The sequence below is a fragment of the Elephantulus edwardii genome, unplaced genomic scaffold, assembly GCF_000299155.1.
Source record: "Elephantulus edwardii isolate Elephantulus edwardi_28Jun2011 unplaced genomic scaffold, EleEdw1.0 scaffold00106, whole genome shotgun sequence".
Lineage (NCBI taxonomy): Eukaryota > Metazoa > Chordata > Mammalia > Macroscelidea > Macroscelididae > Elephantulus > Elephantulus edwardii.
This window is the reverse complement of record NW_006399856.1, coordinates 10,752,592-10,770,716: the sequence shown is the minus strand read 5'-3', so window position 1 is coordinate 10,770,716 and position 18,125 is coordinate 10,752,592. Positions and strand designations below refer to the sequence as shown.

General features: G+C 41.9%; 1 protein-coding gene across 1 annotated transcript in view; it reads right to left on the bottom strand.

The window, feature by feature from the left end:
* LANCL1 (LanC lantibiotic synthetase component C-like 1 (bacterial)) overlaps positions 1–18,125 on the bottom strand; it is a 50,872-nt gene that overhangs the window by 15,606 nt on the left and 17,141 nt on the right. The window contains exon 3 of the mRNA XM_006891931.1: positions 9,663–9,870. Coding sequence (XP_006891993.1) covers positions 9,663–9,870 — 208 coding nt within the window. The remainder of the gene's footprint in view (positions 1–9,662; positions 9,871–18,125) is intronic.

Genomic DNA, 18,125 nt, shown 5'->3' with positions numbered 1-18,125 from the left:
TTTTTTTAATGCAAAAAGACTTGAAAGCAAATCTCAACTCCTCTTTGAAGCAGCTGTGAACTCAACATGCTCTCATTTAAGTTATTAAAAGTTTAAGTTTCGTGAACTTGAAAAAATTACATTAGGATACTGGAAAAGTAAGAGGGGAGCCAGGCAATTTCTGGAAGAGAACTAATGAAGAACAAACAGACTTTCCAGGAAAATGCCCTGACAATCTGACATCGTAAGTCACTCTGAAGGTGTCGTTTAACCTCTGTACTTGGAAGCACTCATCTGTAAAATAAGTGATCCCTCCTTCCAATTTTGAAATTCTCTTACTTATAGTCTGTGTGGAAATTTCTTTTTAGAGTGATCACATATCACCTGGGTGCTGTATGTCCGTTATGTCTAAGTCTCAACTCTGAGGTGAATGAGATTTAAGGTACAGAATCTTAACCTTGGGAGTGAATAGTTACACTGTAAATATTCTAAGCAAGATCAGCATCTTGAATATGTACTTCAAATAACCTTACCAAAACCTATAGCACAGGACCTGCTAAATTAGCATCAAAAAGACAGAAAGGCGTTTTTTTGGGGGGTGTTGTTCAAATGGATGGTAGGTCTGGGGGATGGCCTACTCTACTACCCCCATGGTGCAGCTTTCCTGGAGATACAAGAGAGTTTTTCTGTAATTGGGAGCATGCATGTCTATGTTCTTGTTAATAAATGTGTACCTGGCAGAATTTGGTCACCTGCTTGCTTTAATTTTAATATACACCACGGCAAAGCTATACTTGAGGGAATATAGAGTTCCAAGCTCTAATCTCTTGGAGATCACCAAGTTTTACAAAAAGAAACAAGCAAACAGAAGCCTCACAGCTGCTAGTCCAGCGAAGGTGGAGACGGTCCTCCGAACCAAAGCAAAGTTAAGTGTCAAAGGCAGCGCTTCCTCTTCCGTGCTCCTACCCCCACTGCTTCTCAGCCAAGGCTGTGGGGGTTGTGGGGAAGATGGAACACTGACAAAGAAGGGTAAGCTTTGATAACTTGAACGAGGTGGTTCCAACGGCTGGAAAGCAGGAAGCAAGCACTGGGAATATGTTAAGAGTCCTTAAAGGCACTTAGGAAGCTGTGGTGGTGTAGTATAAAGATGATTGCTCTGCCACCCAGAAGGCAAGTTCTCTGGCAGTTCAAGTCCACCAGCTGCTGCGGGCAATCCCCTTCTGTTCCACTGATATCCTCATAAACCCACTGAAGGGTCAGCTAGGAGTCAATTCTGATGATATGCAAGGAGCATTTAGTTTAAAGGCACTTACGCTTCAGTGGGAAAACGGGGTTTGAAAAAGCACAGCTAGATGCAGTTTATTGAAAAAGTTAGACTTTTCATAAAATCTCTGAGAAACTGAGGCATCTCGATCTTATTATTTAGGGGGCTGTTCATGTGGGGTTTCGGGTTTCCCCCTCTGGATACAGGCAATAAACTCACTGAACAACAATAGTTACCTTAGGAATTAAGGAACTAGTCACGAGTTGTTTTCCAGATTCTTTTATCATTCTTGCTTGATTAGAATATATTTTTAAAATTTAATGCTATAAAGGTTATGGTTGACAGAATTAGGGACCAGGGCCATCTAGTTGTCTATATTTCTCTTTATTTAACACTATTTTACTTCCTTGAACCCAATGAGTTACTTCTGTGACAGTGGCAACTCTGGTGGCCTAGAGGAAAAGAACTGCGCTTACCAACCCCAAGGCACTTGGTTGGAATCCACTCATTCCTCTGTGGAGGTAAGATGCACCCAGCGTCCTCCCATGCAACATACTATCTCTGAAAACCCACTGGATGGTCACCTGAGTTGGTTCTGACTTGAAAGCACATTACAACATGATGGAGGACTGCCCCACAGCATTTTTAAGACTGTAACCTTCACAAAGGGAGCTCTGGGGGCTACTGGGTAGGGAGTTGTACCGCCAACCCCAAAGCAGGTGGCCTGAATCCACCAGCTGTTTCACGGGAGAAAGATGAGCAATCTCCTCCCATACAACTTACATCCTCTGAAAACCTGAGGGAAGGTCAGCTATGAGTCTGTTCCAATTTAACAGCAATAAGCGATAACGATCATTACACATTAAGAAGACTTCCAGATCGTTCTCCTGTGGAAGAGCTGGTGGAGCTGAACCATCAGCCATAGAGTGGAAAGAGCTAAGCATGTTCACAACTTTGTCACCCAGGTCCCTTATTTAACAAAGAGTATCATAGTTCTATTTACCTATATATCCTGGTTATATTTACCTATATGTTGTTGTTAAGTGCTGTCGAGTTAAGCATGATTCATAGCAACCCAATGAACAAAAGACATGAACCCTGTTCTAAAACTATTGTCATTTCTCTAAATTCACAGAGTTTCCAGAGGTATGTTGTTTAGGAAGTGGATGCCACTCCTACTTCCAAGCCCGTCTGATTAAGCTAGGACTTCCACCAAACCCTGACCACGATGGGTAACCACTGTTGTTGTTGATTGCCGTCGAGTCCAGCATGACTCACAGCGACCCTATGAACAAAAGGCCTGACGACTTTCTATAACTATTGCCATTTAACAAAGTTCATAGAGTTTCCAGAGGCATGTTGTTTAGGAAGCAGATGCTACTTCTGCTTCCAAAATGGGTAATCATTATGGCATTATATTTACATAAATATCTACATATCTAATTTTTTTTAAATAAAATTTTAATTGTGATTTTTTTCTTTTGATTTCTTTTTTTAAAGTTAATTTTAATGAAAATATACAGAGGCTTAGGGTTTTTAGTCATTCACTGTTGCATTTTCTCCCTAACTCCCCCGCAATTCATTCTTCTTGAAAAGAAAAATTTTTTCATTGTTATGTGCATATCTAATTTTTTAGGAACCTAAATACATTTTAAGAAAAATTATACTTTTTTTTTTCATGCCAGATTTGGCATTTCGGCAACATTGAGACCTTAAGAGAATGGCATCCACTTACTAGACACAAATTGTTCTGGTAAGAGGCTGTTACCAAAGTTCTGCTAATGATCATCAAGTTTTAATATAAATGTATCAAAGTGTGTATAATTTAGATATAAAACCACTTTAAAATTTACTTTCACAAAGAAGAGCAAAAAAACTATTCAACAAGGAAAATGGTGTGCATTTAAAAAATACACTGTTCTAGGGAACTATTACTATGAACAATGAATGACTGAGTTCACTCCAAGTTCCTAGCAAAATGACATGTTTGAACCGTGGCCAGGATTAGAACACACTGATCCTTTTACTGATGATGGTGGTGGTAGAGCCCTCTGTGTGGCTCCAGGACTGGGGCTGAGGCCCAGGGGTGTCGTCTGCAACCTACCAGCACCCTTTAACAACAATCGTCTATTAAAGGAGTACTGGTGGTGCAGCCCCTAAAGCACTGCACTGCCGAGCACATCTCCAGAGTTTGACTCCACCAGTGGTTCTGAAGACGACAGATGGGCAGCCCTCCCATTAAGATTTACAGCCTTGGAAACCCAATGGAGGGCTGCTTTGAACTGACTGTCATAGAGAGTTGAAGTTCGATTCCTCTGTTTGCCCATGTTATGTCCCAAATGTCCACTAGGTGGTGATAAATAATAAGCACTGCAATTACTTTGCAGCCAATTCTATTGGCATTTGGACACTTCAAAGTAGGGAGCAAATGCCTTGCAAATACTTAAAAATATTGTCCAGAACATACCTTTATAATACTACTTCAGGATAATAAAAGAATTATCGCATTTTTCCTAGGCTTGAATTCAAGACAAACTCAGTGGTTAGGCTTGATGATTACTAATGGCAGAGCGTGTGAGAACACATGGAAGAACTGTTACTGAGAATATACACAGCAAAATATCCACAAGTCAGCTGTCTCCACATGTCCGATTCAGTGACAGGTATCACGTTCTTCAAGTTGCCCATTCATTCCGGCTCTCCGGAGATATCCTTTAATTAGCATAAACTTTAAGGTTCTATCTTCCAAGTTGCTTGGTCAATTTCATCCCAATACATAGACCTTTTAACGGCAGCCTTTACATGTTGTATTCTCTAGACAAAATGATGACATGGCAATGCTTATAAATACTAATAGTCATTTTATATGTTTTTCTGAAATTCTCAAATCCAGCAGCACAGCAGGCAGCTCCACTTGTTTTGCTATGTTGATAACTGCAAGCAAGCTTTAGAAAAGACAAATCACGGAGATGCCTGTGAAGAAAGAATAAAGGTCTGGCCCTAAGGAAGGTCTTCACACCCAGCGCTATCTCCCCAGCTGTTACTGGGGACAGTTTTTGGCTTATATTATCAAAAGATTTTAACTTTTTAAAAAGCAGTATACGTATCTAGACCTGAAAAATCCATTTTTCTCATTCTTAAGTACTGATCCCAAGGCACTATTATATACTGGCCAATCACTTAGTTGTCTACAAAGCAAACCGCTCTCTCTTGTCATACAACAACACTGAGTATCTACCTGTGTGTAGAAGGTGAAAATGGAAATGGTTTAAGTCGAGAAGTGTGAGGAACTATAGCTATTTACTGCCCTCTCTCCACTTCTACTGGGCCAAATGTTTTGTGCTGTTAAGTGGTATCAAGTCAACTTACAGTGACCCAGGAGCATCAGATCAGAACCCTGCCCTGTATCTGTGCCATCTGCCCATCTCAGTCATGCTGAAGCGTATCGTTACAGTATCGGCCAATCCATTTCTGGAAGGCTTTCTTCTCTTATGCTGGCTCTCCATCTCCCTAGTGTGATGTCTTTACCGAGGACAAACAGGCCAATTTCATATGAACATATACTCATCTTGACAGTAAGCAGACCACCTTCTCCAGAGCTACAGAACCTTGTAATACTGGGTTAGGGTTTCTTATTCTGGAGAGAAGTTTCAATATTCTTTCCACATTGAATACAATTAGACATTTTACTTACCTCTGGGAGCTCTAAGAATCTCAGGGTCAAACGCTAACAGTCTGAGCGGATTTCTTTGATTCTAGTTTGTCTATCTTGATAATGGAAGGATTTGACTTTACTTCACAATGGCTCTTCTGGTCTCTAAAACTTGAGATTATGACTCATGGATATTCAGACAAACGTGGGAGACATAAACCAGGCTCTGATGTTGTCAGTGGAGCCCAGTTGTTGCAGACAACAAAGAATCTGAGGGTCTGTTGTCACTACAGGGCTGAGTTATAAGAAAAGAGAACCAGGAAGAAGCAAAACAACCACTACTGAGGAAGCAGGTTTATTAAATAACTGGTGACATGAATAATTTCAGACTTCCTCAAACTGAATTGAAAAGACATATATTTTTCCCTTACAAGGGAGGAGATGTCAAAGACGAGGTTAACTCTGTAACTGAAAAGAAATTTCTGAACTGTGCAAAATCAAATCAATGACCAAGTGTCATGGATTAAATATTCTCTCTCCTTAAATATGTGCATGCTTGACTGGGCCATGATTCTCACCGCTTTGGACCCAATGATGTACCATTATAACAATCAACACTACTCGGGCCCTGATAAACCAATTAGCTGTAAAAAATTAAGAGAATGAAGGATATACAACAGTGACATCTTTAATCCTATTACTACTCTGATCTGATGTAAGAGGAGTTTTCTAGAGGCTGGCCTGTAACACCTTTTATCTTAGAAGAGATAAAAGTAGCTAGAAGCCATCAGAGCAGGTGACCTCACTACCACCAAGAAAGGAGAGCTAGGCACGGAGCTTGTCCTTGGGATCCATGATCTCTGCCAAGTGCACCTCCCAGATCCAGGAGAATATTGATGCCAAGACACAAGGTCATCAGGAAATGCCAGCCTATCTATACTGAAAGGACAGAAGGACCTTTCTCCAGAATCAACCGAGAGTCTTCTAGAGCCAGCACGCTACATTCACACTTCTAACCTCTTAGGCTTCAAAAGAACAGATTTAAGTTTGGTTAATCCTTCCACTTACTTCTGTTTCAGAGGCACTATATAATTTTAGGCTAAAAATGTAATGATAAAATATACTTAGTACAATAATACTACTGTCATTACTGAGACCTAAGATCCCTCCATCAAGTTTTGAGGTTGTAAGTCTTTAAGGGAGGCAACGGCCTATATTTTTGCTGTGGGATGGGGGGTAGGGTTTGAACCACTGACCCTTTGTTTAGCAGTCCAAAAATAACTCACCACGCCATCACCGTTTGTTGTGAGGTGCTTTCAAGTCAACTCATATCAAGTCTATTCAACTAAAACGACCCTTGCCATATCCTGCACCATCCTCACGATCTCTGACCTGCGGCCCACTGGTACAGCCACTGAGTCAATCCATCCCGGTCTTGTTTCTGCTGATCCTCCACCTCTCCCAGCACGATGTTGTTTTCTAAGGACTTCCATTCCTCACAACATGCCCAAAGTACATGAGATGAAGTTTCACCATCACAGCCTCTAAATGCACCCTGGTCGCACTTCCTCCAAGGCAGACATCTAGGCAGCAATGTTGTTAAAAGGTTCTGTGATGCTGAATATGACTTACAGTAGCCTGATGAACCACAGACTTGAGCCCTGTCCAATCCTGTGCCATCTTCATCATCTCTGACACATGAGCCCGTGGTTGCCATCTGTGTCAATCCATCTGATTGAGGGTCTTCCCTTCTTTCATCAACCCTCCACCTTTCCAAGCATGATGTCCCTTTCTAGGGAAAAGCCTCTCCTAGCAACATGCCCAAAATGAAATAAAGCTTTGTCATCTTTCCCTTCAAGGAGAACTCTAGCTGCCTTTTTCCCAAGACCTATCTGTTTGTTCTTTTGGCAGTCCATGGGATGAGTCTTCCTGAAATCCTGATGCCACATTCCTCTTTACAGAGCCCAGTCTCCTGGGTGATATGTTCTGCATATAGATTGAAAAGGTTTGGAAAAAGAATGCATCACGGGCATAAATCTTTCCCAGTTTTGAACCATTCGGTGTTTCCCTACTCTGTTCTGAGGATTGCCTCCTGGTCCAAGTATAGGATTTGTATAAGTTCAGTCAAAGGTTCTGGGATTCTCATGCTTCTCAGAGTTAGCAACAGTTTGCTGTGATACACATAGTTAAATACCTTTGCACAGTCAATGAAACACAGGCAGACATTCCTCTGATACCTCTGCTCTCAGCCAAGATCCATCTAACATTGGCTGTAATACTGCTAGTACCACAGCCTCTTCTAACCCCAGCCTGCACATCTGGCAGTCATTTTTGGATAACTATCAGCAGGCTCTTGCTTGCATGTGGTATTAATGATATTGCTCAATGATTTCCACACTCTATTGGATCACCTTTTTTTGGAATGGGAATAAATATGAATCTTTTCTAGTCAGCTGGCCAGGTGGGGTTGTCCTCCAGATTTCTTGGCACAACTTGGTGAGTGTATCTAGTGCAACATGTATGCTGAAATATGACAACTGGTATGCCGTCAATTCCTGGGGCCTTATTTCTTCCAATTTCTTCAGGGCAGGATGAACTTCCTCCTTCATCACCACTTGATCATACGTTGTTTCATGAAATTCTTCTATCTGCCAATTCTTTCTGATATAGTGACTCTGTGTACTCCTTCCTTTTTTAATGCTTTCTAGATCATTCAGCATTCTGTCCACAGCATCCTTATCAAGTATTGCAACTTGGGGCTTGAATTTGTTCTTCCGTTTCTTCAGCTTAAAAAATGCTGAGTCATCCCTTTTGATTTTCCATCTCCAGCTCTTTGCACATTTCATAATTTTTTTTGTCTTCCTGTGCTGCCCTCTGAAATCTTCTGTTCAGCCCTTTCATCTTGATTGTTTTGCTTTGCTTTGGCTTCTCAGCACTCTAGTGCAATATTCAGAGTCTCTTCTGACATTCATTTTGGCTCCTCTTCTTAATCTGTCTTTGTAATGACCTATTGCATTCTTCATGGATGATATTATTGATATCCTCCCACTTCATCCAAAACTGATTAGAGTAGCAATAGTGAGCATCACCAATTTGTGAGTTTAGGATTACAGCACAGTTTCTTGCCACTAAGCCATTATAGCTCACTAATATTTAAATTAGGGAACCCTTAAAAAACAAACCCCTCACAAACTGGTGAAGCTAACTCATGCTATGCTAATCTGTCTTGGATAAAGTGCGGTCAGAGTCCTCTGCAGACACAATCCTTACTCACAATGATGGCGAGACTTGGTCTCACATACTCTGGGCATGTTGTCAGGATAAGTCAGGCCTTGGAGAGGTGGAGGGAAAGAGAGGGATGGAAATGAGATGGGTTGACACTGTGACTGCAACCACAGGCTTAAGCACAGTGGGGACTGTGAAAATGGGCCAGCGTCAAACAAGGCTGCAATGAATCCCGTTACACACTGGGCTGCTCTGAGTAATGTGTAAGAACCACAAACCACAGTCAACTTAGGGCCAAACCCATTAAACAGTCAATTCTACCTCAAAGTGGCCGTGTAAGACAGAAATGACCCACACGGTTTCCAACATCCATCTTCAGGGGAGAGTCTGCTACATCTCTCTCTCTTGGACTAACTGGTGGGTTCAAACCACTCACTTTCTGGTTATCAGTCAAGTGCTTAACTGCTGGGCTCCTTTTAACTCAGGGAAAATCACTGGTTAAAATGTAGCTGGAGAGACAGTCTTGGAGGTGACTCACTGTCTCCCAGATCTGTGTAATAAAGTGCATTTATGGATATTGCAATAAAAAAAAATGTAGCTGGAATTAAAACTATGTGTGTGTCAGTACTGCTGGTAGGAGCCTAACAGCACCGTAATGCAGATTTCCAGGCAGACGGATTGTTTCAGCAGAACGCTGCTCACGAAACTTTCCTGAGTGGACTGTTGTTCGTTGTCGTTGAGGTGGCCCTAAGTTGATGACACCCCACACAATGCAATGCTGGCTGGTCCTGCACCATGGTCCATAAAACTAGTTATGAATGGGGCCTGTAACTCACTAGATTTTAATTGGACCGTTTTTGGAACTGGATCACCAGCTCTTTTTTTTCTCATCTGTTTCGGTCTGGAAGCTCTGCTGAAATGTGTTCAACACCATCACCAACGTGCAAAGCTCCACCATCAGTTGGTGGCTACACAGGAGATGCACTGATTGGCCAGGAACTCGACCTGCTCTCCCCTACAGGAAAGGAAAGGATTCGCCCACTGAACCATCACTGCCCCAGGGAGGTAAGCACTGGGCTTTACTCGTGACTCTTTATATAAACCACAAGCGTTGAGGGGGCAGCCTGTAGTCCTATAAAACTCCACATCCCGACTCACAAGTCATTTGCCCCTCAGAAAGGCAGCTCAGCATCAGTTTACAGCCCCTTCAAAGGCCAGGAAGTGAACTGTAGTTTTCAAATTACAGATCTTGGACCGCCTTTAGATTCACGGTCAAGTGATCAAATTTTTATCTCATTTCTGTTACTGATGTTTGGCTTGGAACACTGTCAGTGTCACTTTATTTTCCAATAAAACAGGGATGATAAAAGTTGTTCTTGAACTACATCATGATAATGATGTTAGAACTGACCAAAAGACAGTGGTAAGAAGTTGTATCTGCTGGGACATAAGCAGGAATTTGCTAGACTTTTCTTCTGCAGCATATAGAAAATGAGTGCATCATAACGTTTAGACAATCCTCCTGTAATGGAAAGCGCTTACCGTGCGATGCAGTCTTCCGCCTGCTTCTCGTTCCTCATCTTGTGATACACCACAGCGGCCACAGCGAGGGGGCCTGCATCCCCACACAGGAAGGTGATGGAACGCTTGGACAAGCAGTTCAGACTCTGCTTTACATAGCTGTGTGCCATCTGGAGGTAGGCAGGGTCCCCAAACAGATCATAGAGGTGTAAGTAAAGTACGGCAATCCCTAAAAATGAAAAAGAAAAACAAGGCATCTCCGATCACGAGGGGGAGAAGATGAGGAAAGAGAAGTTGACTAGAATATTTTAATGTGTGGCCTACATTTATAAGTTCAGGCGACTTTAATTCGATTACCAACCCATTTAAGAACCAGGAATAGGTAAATTATTGACTTGTTCTCAGTTTCATTCATCATTACAACGCAAAATAATAAAAACTGTTAAGACCCTGATCACCAGACACACAGTTTAGGAATAATCCACATTGCTTATTGGCTATTATATTGATGTATTCCTCTTAATGGCAAAGTAAGTTATCAAACAATATACCAATAATTATAGTTATTAAATAATTATTAAATAATACCTGAAGAAGTATATTCCATTCCTCTCATTTTTTTCTCTTGAGGATCCAGCCACTTTGAGAGTTACAACATAAAATGACTATTTTCATGAAGGAGTTCTACTGGCATGTGTTACATGTTAGGCTACCCACGGAAAGGTTGCTGGTTGGAATCTACCAACTTCACTACTGCTGTTGTTAGGTGCCATCAAATTGTATATGACTCACCGTAACCTTAGGAACAACAGATCTAAACCCTGTCATTATCTTGGACATACTTGAGGACATTTCTGCATTCATTTCTGCATTCAGATGTCAATCCATCTGGTGGAGGGTCTTTCACTGACCCACCTCTCCAACCATGCTGTCCTTTTCCAAGTAACAATCTCTCCTAGCAACAAAGTACGTGAGATGAAACGCCATCATCGCTGCCTCCTATGACCGCTTTGACTTCCCTTTTCCCCAAAACTCCGTGCTCTTCTCCAATACTACAACTCAAAGGTATCAATTCTCCTGCTGTCATCCTTATTCACTGTCCAGCTCTGAGACGAACAACAAGTGACTGAAAAGGCCTGAATCAATCATACCTTGGTCTTCAAACTGACATCAAAGCTCCTCAGTAGCTTGGAGAGGGTCCCTGACAGACTTTCCCAATTCAGTACATTACCTGATATCTTGATCGCTCCTGACTGCTCGAGCAATACAAAGTGTACTGCTAGTGGATCCATGAAGAGGAAATCGTCAACAATTTCATTCTTTCCCCCATCTATCATGATCTTGCTTAGGAATCCAGTGGTGAGAGTTTTTTTGGTCTTCTTGATGTTGAAATGCAGTCCATATTGAAGGCTGCAGTCTTTGATCTTCTGCAGCAAGTGTTCAAGATTTCCATACTTTCAGCAAGCAAAGCTGTGACATCTGCATAATGCAAACTGTTGATTATGGTATTCTTCCAATCCTGCTGTCACATGCTGTCAAGTTTGAGCCAACTCATAGCTGACGGAGGCTCCAGCAGGTTTTCAGAGGCAGTAATCACACAGGAAGAGACTGCCCATCCTCCTCCCAAGGAGCAGCTGGTGGACTGGACGTGTGCCTTTGGGACTGCAGCACAGCTTCTTAGCACTAGGCCACTAGAACTCCATCTTCATACTTGCTCAGCCTTTAGATTGACTAGGTATGCAGAAAGGATATAACTCTGACCCACGTCTTTCCTGGTTTTAAACCACGCAGTGTTCCCTTGTTCTGTTCACCAAGAGCTTCTTGGTCTGGGTCTAGGTTTCATATGAATGAGCATAATGAAGTATTCCCGAGATCCCCATTCTTCTTAATAGTCACCATAGATTGATCCACATATGATCCATAGTCAAATACCTTTCCATGGTCAATAAAACACAAAGACATTCTTCTGGTATTCTCTGCTTTCAATCAGGATTCATCTGAACATTAGCAATGATAGCCCCGGTGACACGGCCTCTTCTAAATACAGTTTGAACTTTTGGCAATTCTGGATGATCTTCAACAACATTTTGCTTACATGTTATATTAATAATATTGTTCGATAATTTCCACATTGAAAACAATGGAGCTTTGGTTGCCATGAGACAGAATTAACTTGATAACCATGAAGTAAGTTTTATTTATTCAAAGGGTAATAAAAATAATTTTTTTTCTTGGAGTTAAAGAAATTTAGGATAGAGGATACCAACTTCAATTTCTTTTTATACAAACAATCATTTCCTCTGCAAGAAGACAACAGTTTCTATTGGTTGATTACTCAAGCAGTTAACAAATAAGTCCTACTTGCCATTTACTGTTATGTAAATTTGCCCTCACTATGAAATGACTTCTACTCAAAACAACTTAATTACAATTCACTTCACTTGCTGTACATGGAGATTTGCAGTAAAGCTAAGTAAGAATTGTATGTACCTCCTCAGACTTAATTAATACGAATTCCACTTAAAGATACACAGCCAGGGACTACCTGCAGTTAAATCTCTGCTCCAGGATTACTGCAGGCAGAAGTACTGGATGACTACTGAAGTGACTTGAGATCTGGGAACATATATTCAACTCCTCCTTCATGTTCTTCCCTCTGTTGAAGGATCCAGCCACTCTGGGAGCTGGAACATAAAAGCTGCCAATGACTTCTGCTTTGGGCATACCCTCTTGAAGCTGAGGATGTGTAACTGGCGTCGTCTGCATGTCCTCACTGCAAATGCCTGTCACAGAGGATGGAGCCCTCCCTCTGAAGCTGCCTGGTCTCCGGGCAGAGTCAGAGATGTGGAATAGCAGCTTGCCTGCCTGCCTGCAGCATTTCCATAAACTCATTTTTTCCTTTTAAAGTACATTTTCCATCTCATTTACCATTTTTAGAAGACACAGAGCCTATGTTTAAATCTAAATTAATAGAGCCAGTCTCTTCACGGATTTCAATGCAGTGAAAATGCAGCTTGTAAAATGACTTTTCACTGTAACTGAGGACAATTTTAAATTTAGCTAGTTTTCTCATTTTGCATGGGTAATCTCCAAAGCTTTGTGCTACAGACAATTCAATTTCACATGTATATTAAAGGCAAATTTTCATTTCCTGCTAAAGTTAATAACCTTGTCTGCCTTTACAAAGTGGCTCAGTGTTAGTAATTCCACAAGCCGATGATCAGATGCCCCAGTGCTTAAGGTGTGCAGGTCTAAGTGTACACAACTGCAGTATATGGGGAAGGGGGAAACCCTCCTTTTCACAAATGATCAGTGTCAAGAGCTTCTTCTAGAATAAGGTCCTTAATGGGTTTCATCTCTAGCCATGCCAGGAATCTCCACATGATCCACTTTAAACTGTTACCCTTTTAGTTTGCCCTCCTATTCCCACTGCTGTCTGAACTCCCTAATTAAGTTATGTAAGCACCACAACCAGCTAATGAGATGACTGAGAGCTGAGAAAATAAAAAGTGATTAAGTACAAGTCCAATGATTGCTTTCTTTTCGGACCTTTTGTTCCTCATTATCAATTTCTCTTGGCCTAAATATTTAACAAACAAAGCACATGAAGGTCTGGACCTGCAAGGCACGATGCACTTCTGTCAAAACAAGTAAGCATTCCTCAAGTCTCACCAACATTTCCTCTGGATGGAAAAAAAAATTAAAATCTTGTCTATGGTTTTCAACTTGGCTGTTTGTTTTGAATCAGCAGATAATGATCCTTCTAGCTTCCTCCCAGCAGGGCTGGTGTGCCCTTCTGCAGCTTCAGGCCCTAGCTCTCTCTATTCTAATTCTAGGTTTTGCTATCTACAGATTTCAAAGAAGCAAACTTCTGTGGCCTGGAGTTTATGGGGTCTGCCTTCCTCATCACAGAACAGTCACTGATGAAAATGAGGAATGCTGCTGTCAGGTAATAAAAATTTCCAACTCACAGGGACACTCCCTTGGGTTTCTGAGGTTGCAGATCTTTATGATAGGAGACTTCTCAGCTTTCTCTTCAGGAGTAGTTGGTAAGATACAAACTGCCAACCGTTCAGCTAGCAGCTCTTCAAGCCACCATGGCTCCTTGTCTTATAAATTATCTGTATATGTGTAAAGATACACACACCACCACCACCACCACCTCCGACCCTCCCAGGGTTTTCAGAGGCTGCAGGGCTTGTTATTGTTAGGTGCTATCGAATCAAGCAAAATTCTTCGTGACCTTATGAACAACAGCTCTGAACCCTGTCCTGTCCTGTGCCATCCGAATACTTGAAGACACTGCTGCAGTCACAGTGTCAATCCACCTTGTTGGAGGTCTTCCTGTCTTTTGCTTACCCTTCACCTTTCCAAGCATGATATGCCTTTGCAAGGAAGAGCCTCACCTAGCAACATATCCAAAATATAAGAGACGAAGCTTAGTCATATTTGCTTCCAAGAAGAACTACTCTGGTTGTACCTTTTCCAAGACACATCTGTTTGTACTTCTGGCAGTTCACAGAATATTCAGGACTCTTCTTCAACACCACAACTCAAAAACATCAATTAATTCTTCTTCTGTCATCACACTGTCCTGCTTTCAGAAGTAACAAGTAACTGAAAATACAACAGCTTGAATGAGGCACACCTTAACATTCAGATAGCAGCCTTTCCCAAAGCAAACTGTCTCCTTATCCCCTGACTGTTGATATCAAAGGTGTTGACTACAGATCCAAGTAAGATGAAATCAATGACAGTTTCAATTCTTTCTCTACCAAGCTGTTGTCCACTGACCCAGTGGTAAGGACCTCTGTTTTCCTGATGTTGAGATGTAATCTACATTGTATGTTAGTCTTTGATCTTCTACAGCACTAGTGTTAGGTCCTCCTCACTTTCAGCAGTGCTATCTGTATAATGTAGTTGTGGATGAGTCTTCCTCTGATCCTTATGCCACATTCTTCTTTACAGAGTTTGGCTTCATGAATTATTTGCTCAGTATACAGACTGAATAGGTATGGGGAAAAGACACATTCCTGACACTCCTCCTGATTTTAAATCATGCAGTGTTCCTTTCCTCCATTTGGACAACAGCTTCTTGTTCTGTCAACCCAAGGGCATGTGGTTCAAATCTACCAGCTGCTCTGTAGGACAAAGATGGACAATTTCCTCCAGAGCAATTTACTGCCTCTGAAAACCTGCTGGGGGGTTTACTATGGTTAGGTCCTGACTCAATGGTACACCACCAACAATGTCTTAAAAAAGCATAATGCTGAAAGCTGATCTTTTTCACTGGGTTAGACAGAGAACTGTTTAAAGACTTCATGGGACATTTTTAGGTTAATATTTAAAGATTACCTGAGGGCAACAGTTTCATAGTTTTATCCAGTCTGCATGGCATCAGAATGTCTGGGGTCCATGTCTCACCAATATTTTATATCTGTGGGACCTAATTTAATAATAAAATAAATGGAGGAACTACAGGTGGTCAATGTCCTGAACTTGCTCCTCCAACACTTGATATTCAGGCCTGTAAAACCACCTCTGTATAAATCATCTCAGAGATGGCTGGTAAGGTCATAAACAAAAACAACAAGGGCAAAGACTGGGCATGGAAAACTCATTTGCTGGCCTGAGACATTTTCACAACCTGGCCTCAGCCAACATTTTAACTAGCACTTTCTGAATGTAATTGCTTTTAAAATAAGTATGTTCTTCCCTGAAAAATTCAAAGAATATTGCATTTTTAACATGAAAGTGATCATGCCCCTGCCATGACCCATTTCTGCCTCTCAGAGACAATCATTAGCAACCATTGGAGATACTTCTTCTAACGTTGCCTTCTTATTCTGAATAGATCTGTCTTGGAGAGGGTGAAGCCAGGCTGCTCCTTGGAGCAAGGATTCTGAAGCTCTGTCTGCCATACTTTGTGCATGTTGCCAGAAGGGACCAGTCCTTAAGAGGAACATCATGGCTTAGAAGGCTGGAAGGACAGCACAAGAGAGGAAGACACTGGATGAGTCAACCAACTGGGTTGACTCAGTGACTAGGGTAATGGGGGTAGGTGTGTCAGATACAATGAAATTGGCTCAAGATGGAGGAGGGTTCAGAGCTATTGTACAGTGTTGCTATGAGTTGCAGGCCACTTGATGGCACCTAACAACAGTAACATGCTACTTGCTGATTTATCGACTTCAGACATTTCTGATGCATGTTCTATGCTGGGGGTGAAGACTGTGCTCTTCTGACAGACTGCTCAGTGGTCCCACAATCTATTATTTTCCTTCAAAAACAATGCTGCTGAATTTGAGTTGGTCCAACGGGTGCCCAGTCAAAAGAGTTTTCTAATCAGCCAGGTCTGATCCTGGACGGCTAAGTCTAAGTTATGATCAGCGGAGCTCAGGAGGAGTGAGCAGTAGAGGTCATTTACAGAAAAAGTTCTTGAAGAGGTGGAACTTGACATTTCTTTCTTTCTAATCCTCCCCCAACCCAGGTTGAAATGCAGATGTGCTGGTACAGCTGCAACAGCCACTTTAGCCCATGCGGTAGAAGTTCTGCAATGAAATACAACTGATATAAAAGATGCCTAATTTGGACAAGAACAAACTGTGAGGAGGGTAGAGAGAATAGTGCAACAATGAATGAATGGAAACCCAAAATCTCTGTAAATGTTTATGAAAATTAATAAAATATAATTATAGAAAAAAAAAAGATGCCTAGATATCTGACGACTATTCAACTGCCTCTGCAGTCCCGAGAATGCCTGCTTACCTGAGAGAAAAACACACTTCCGTCACGTTCCAGCTACTGTGTTACAGCTTCATGTAAGAGTCTAGAGTTCAGAAAACAGAAGTCTCGCGATGTGTGGTGAGTATGTTAATGGAAGTCATCAACGACTCCCTGAGACACTACTAGAACACTTAACCAATCCAACACAGATTCACACTGCTTATGCTTATAAAACCAAAACAAGAACAAAAAATGACTACTCATCACTTCCTTTGTGGTTCGAGGAGTTTGAAGGAACACAGACACACAGTATTATGATTTTAACAACTCTCAGAGCCTGTTCTGACTGTTCGATAATTACAGTGTCCAACAGGATGGCTCTTATCCACATGTTCACTTCAACTAATTAACATTTAAAGTTCAGTCTTTCAGCCACACTAGTCCCATTTCAAGTGCCCAAAAGTCACTGGTGGCTCGTGGCTGCAATCCTGGACAGGAAAGGAAGGAGTTGCATTACTGGGAAAGTGCTATGGACAGCCTCGCTCTGAACACTGGGAACAGATGGAGTTCTGTAGTGGAGGACCAAAGACTTGGCACTGCTTCAGGGTTCCTCATGGGAGATCTGTACACCAGTCTTCATCACAGTGCTGTTCACAAAAGCAAGAACGTGAGCACAGCCCAAATGTCTATCAGCAAACAAATGGATTTCGAATCTGTGGTACATTCACAATGGAAAACTAAGCATACTCTGCAGCAATGATTTCACGAACACTCTAAAATATGGGAGAGGCTAGAGAGCATCATACTAAGTCAACTAACTCAAGTCTCATAAAGACAAATACTGCTTGAGACCATTACAGTAAGAATAGGAGGTAAGTAGGAAGAAGTGGCTAAAAGTGCAAAGGGGAAAGGGGGGGGAGGCAAGGGGACAGAAAGTGGTGTGAGTGGGGGAAGCACTGGGTTGCACAGTTTGGTGAGCAGAGCGAGGGGGTGAAAAAATCAGCATAGATCCGTTGTTGTTGTTGTTACGTGCTGTTGAGTTGCTTGCGACTCACAGCGACCCTATGTACAATAGGGTCTCTACTCTGTCCTAGACCAATAGCACTGTCTCCGACACACCCATTCAGATTACCCCAGTCACTGAATCAATCCACTTCACAGAGGGCCTTCCCCTCCTGAGGGTCCCTCTACCCTCCCAAGGATGATGTCCCTCTCCAAGGACCTGTCCCTCCTTGCAACATGTCCAAAGTATGTCAGAAGAAGCCTCAGAATCCTTGCCTCCTGGTTTAACCCTCTCCAGGATGAACCAGTTCATTTTCTTAGCAGTCCATGGTACATTCAAAACTTTTCTCCAGCACCACAGCTCAAAGTCATCAATTCTCCTTCTATCCTCCCTAGTCATTGTCCAACTCTCTGATGCATAACAACTGACTGCAAATGACTGCAAAGGTCATGGCCTGTATTAGGCATATCTTGGTCTCCAAAGTGACACTATTGCTCTTCAGCACTTTGTAGAGGTCCCTAACAGCAGACTTTCCCATTGCAATACATCTTTTAATTTCCTGGCTGCTGGCGCCAAAAGTATTGACTGTGGAGTCAAGCAAACTAAAGATATGAATAATCTCAATCTCTTCACCATCCATCCTGATGATGCCAATTGGTTCAGTGGTAAAATCTTATGTCTTCTTGACATTGAGACTCAATCCATATTGAAGGCTGCAGTCCTTGACCCTCTGCAGCAAGCGCTTCAGGTCCTCC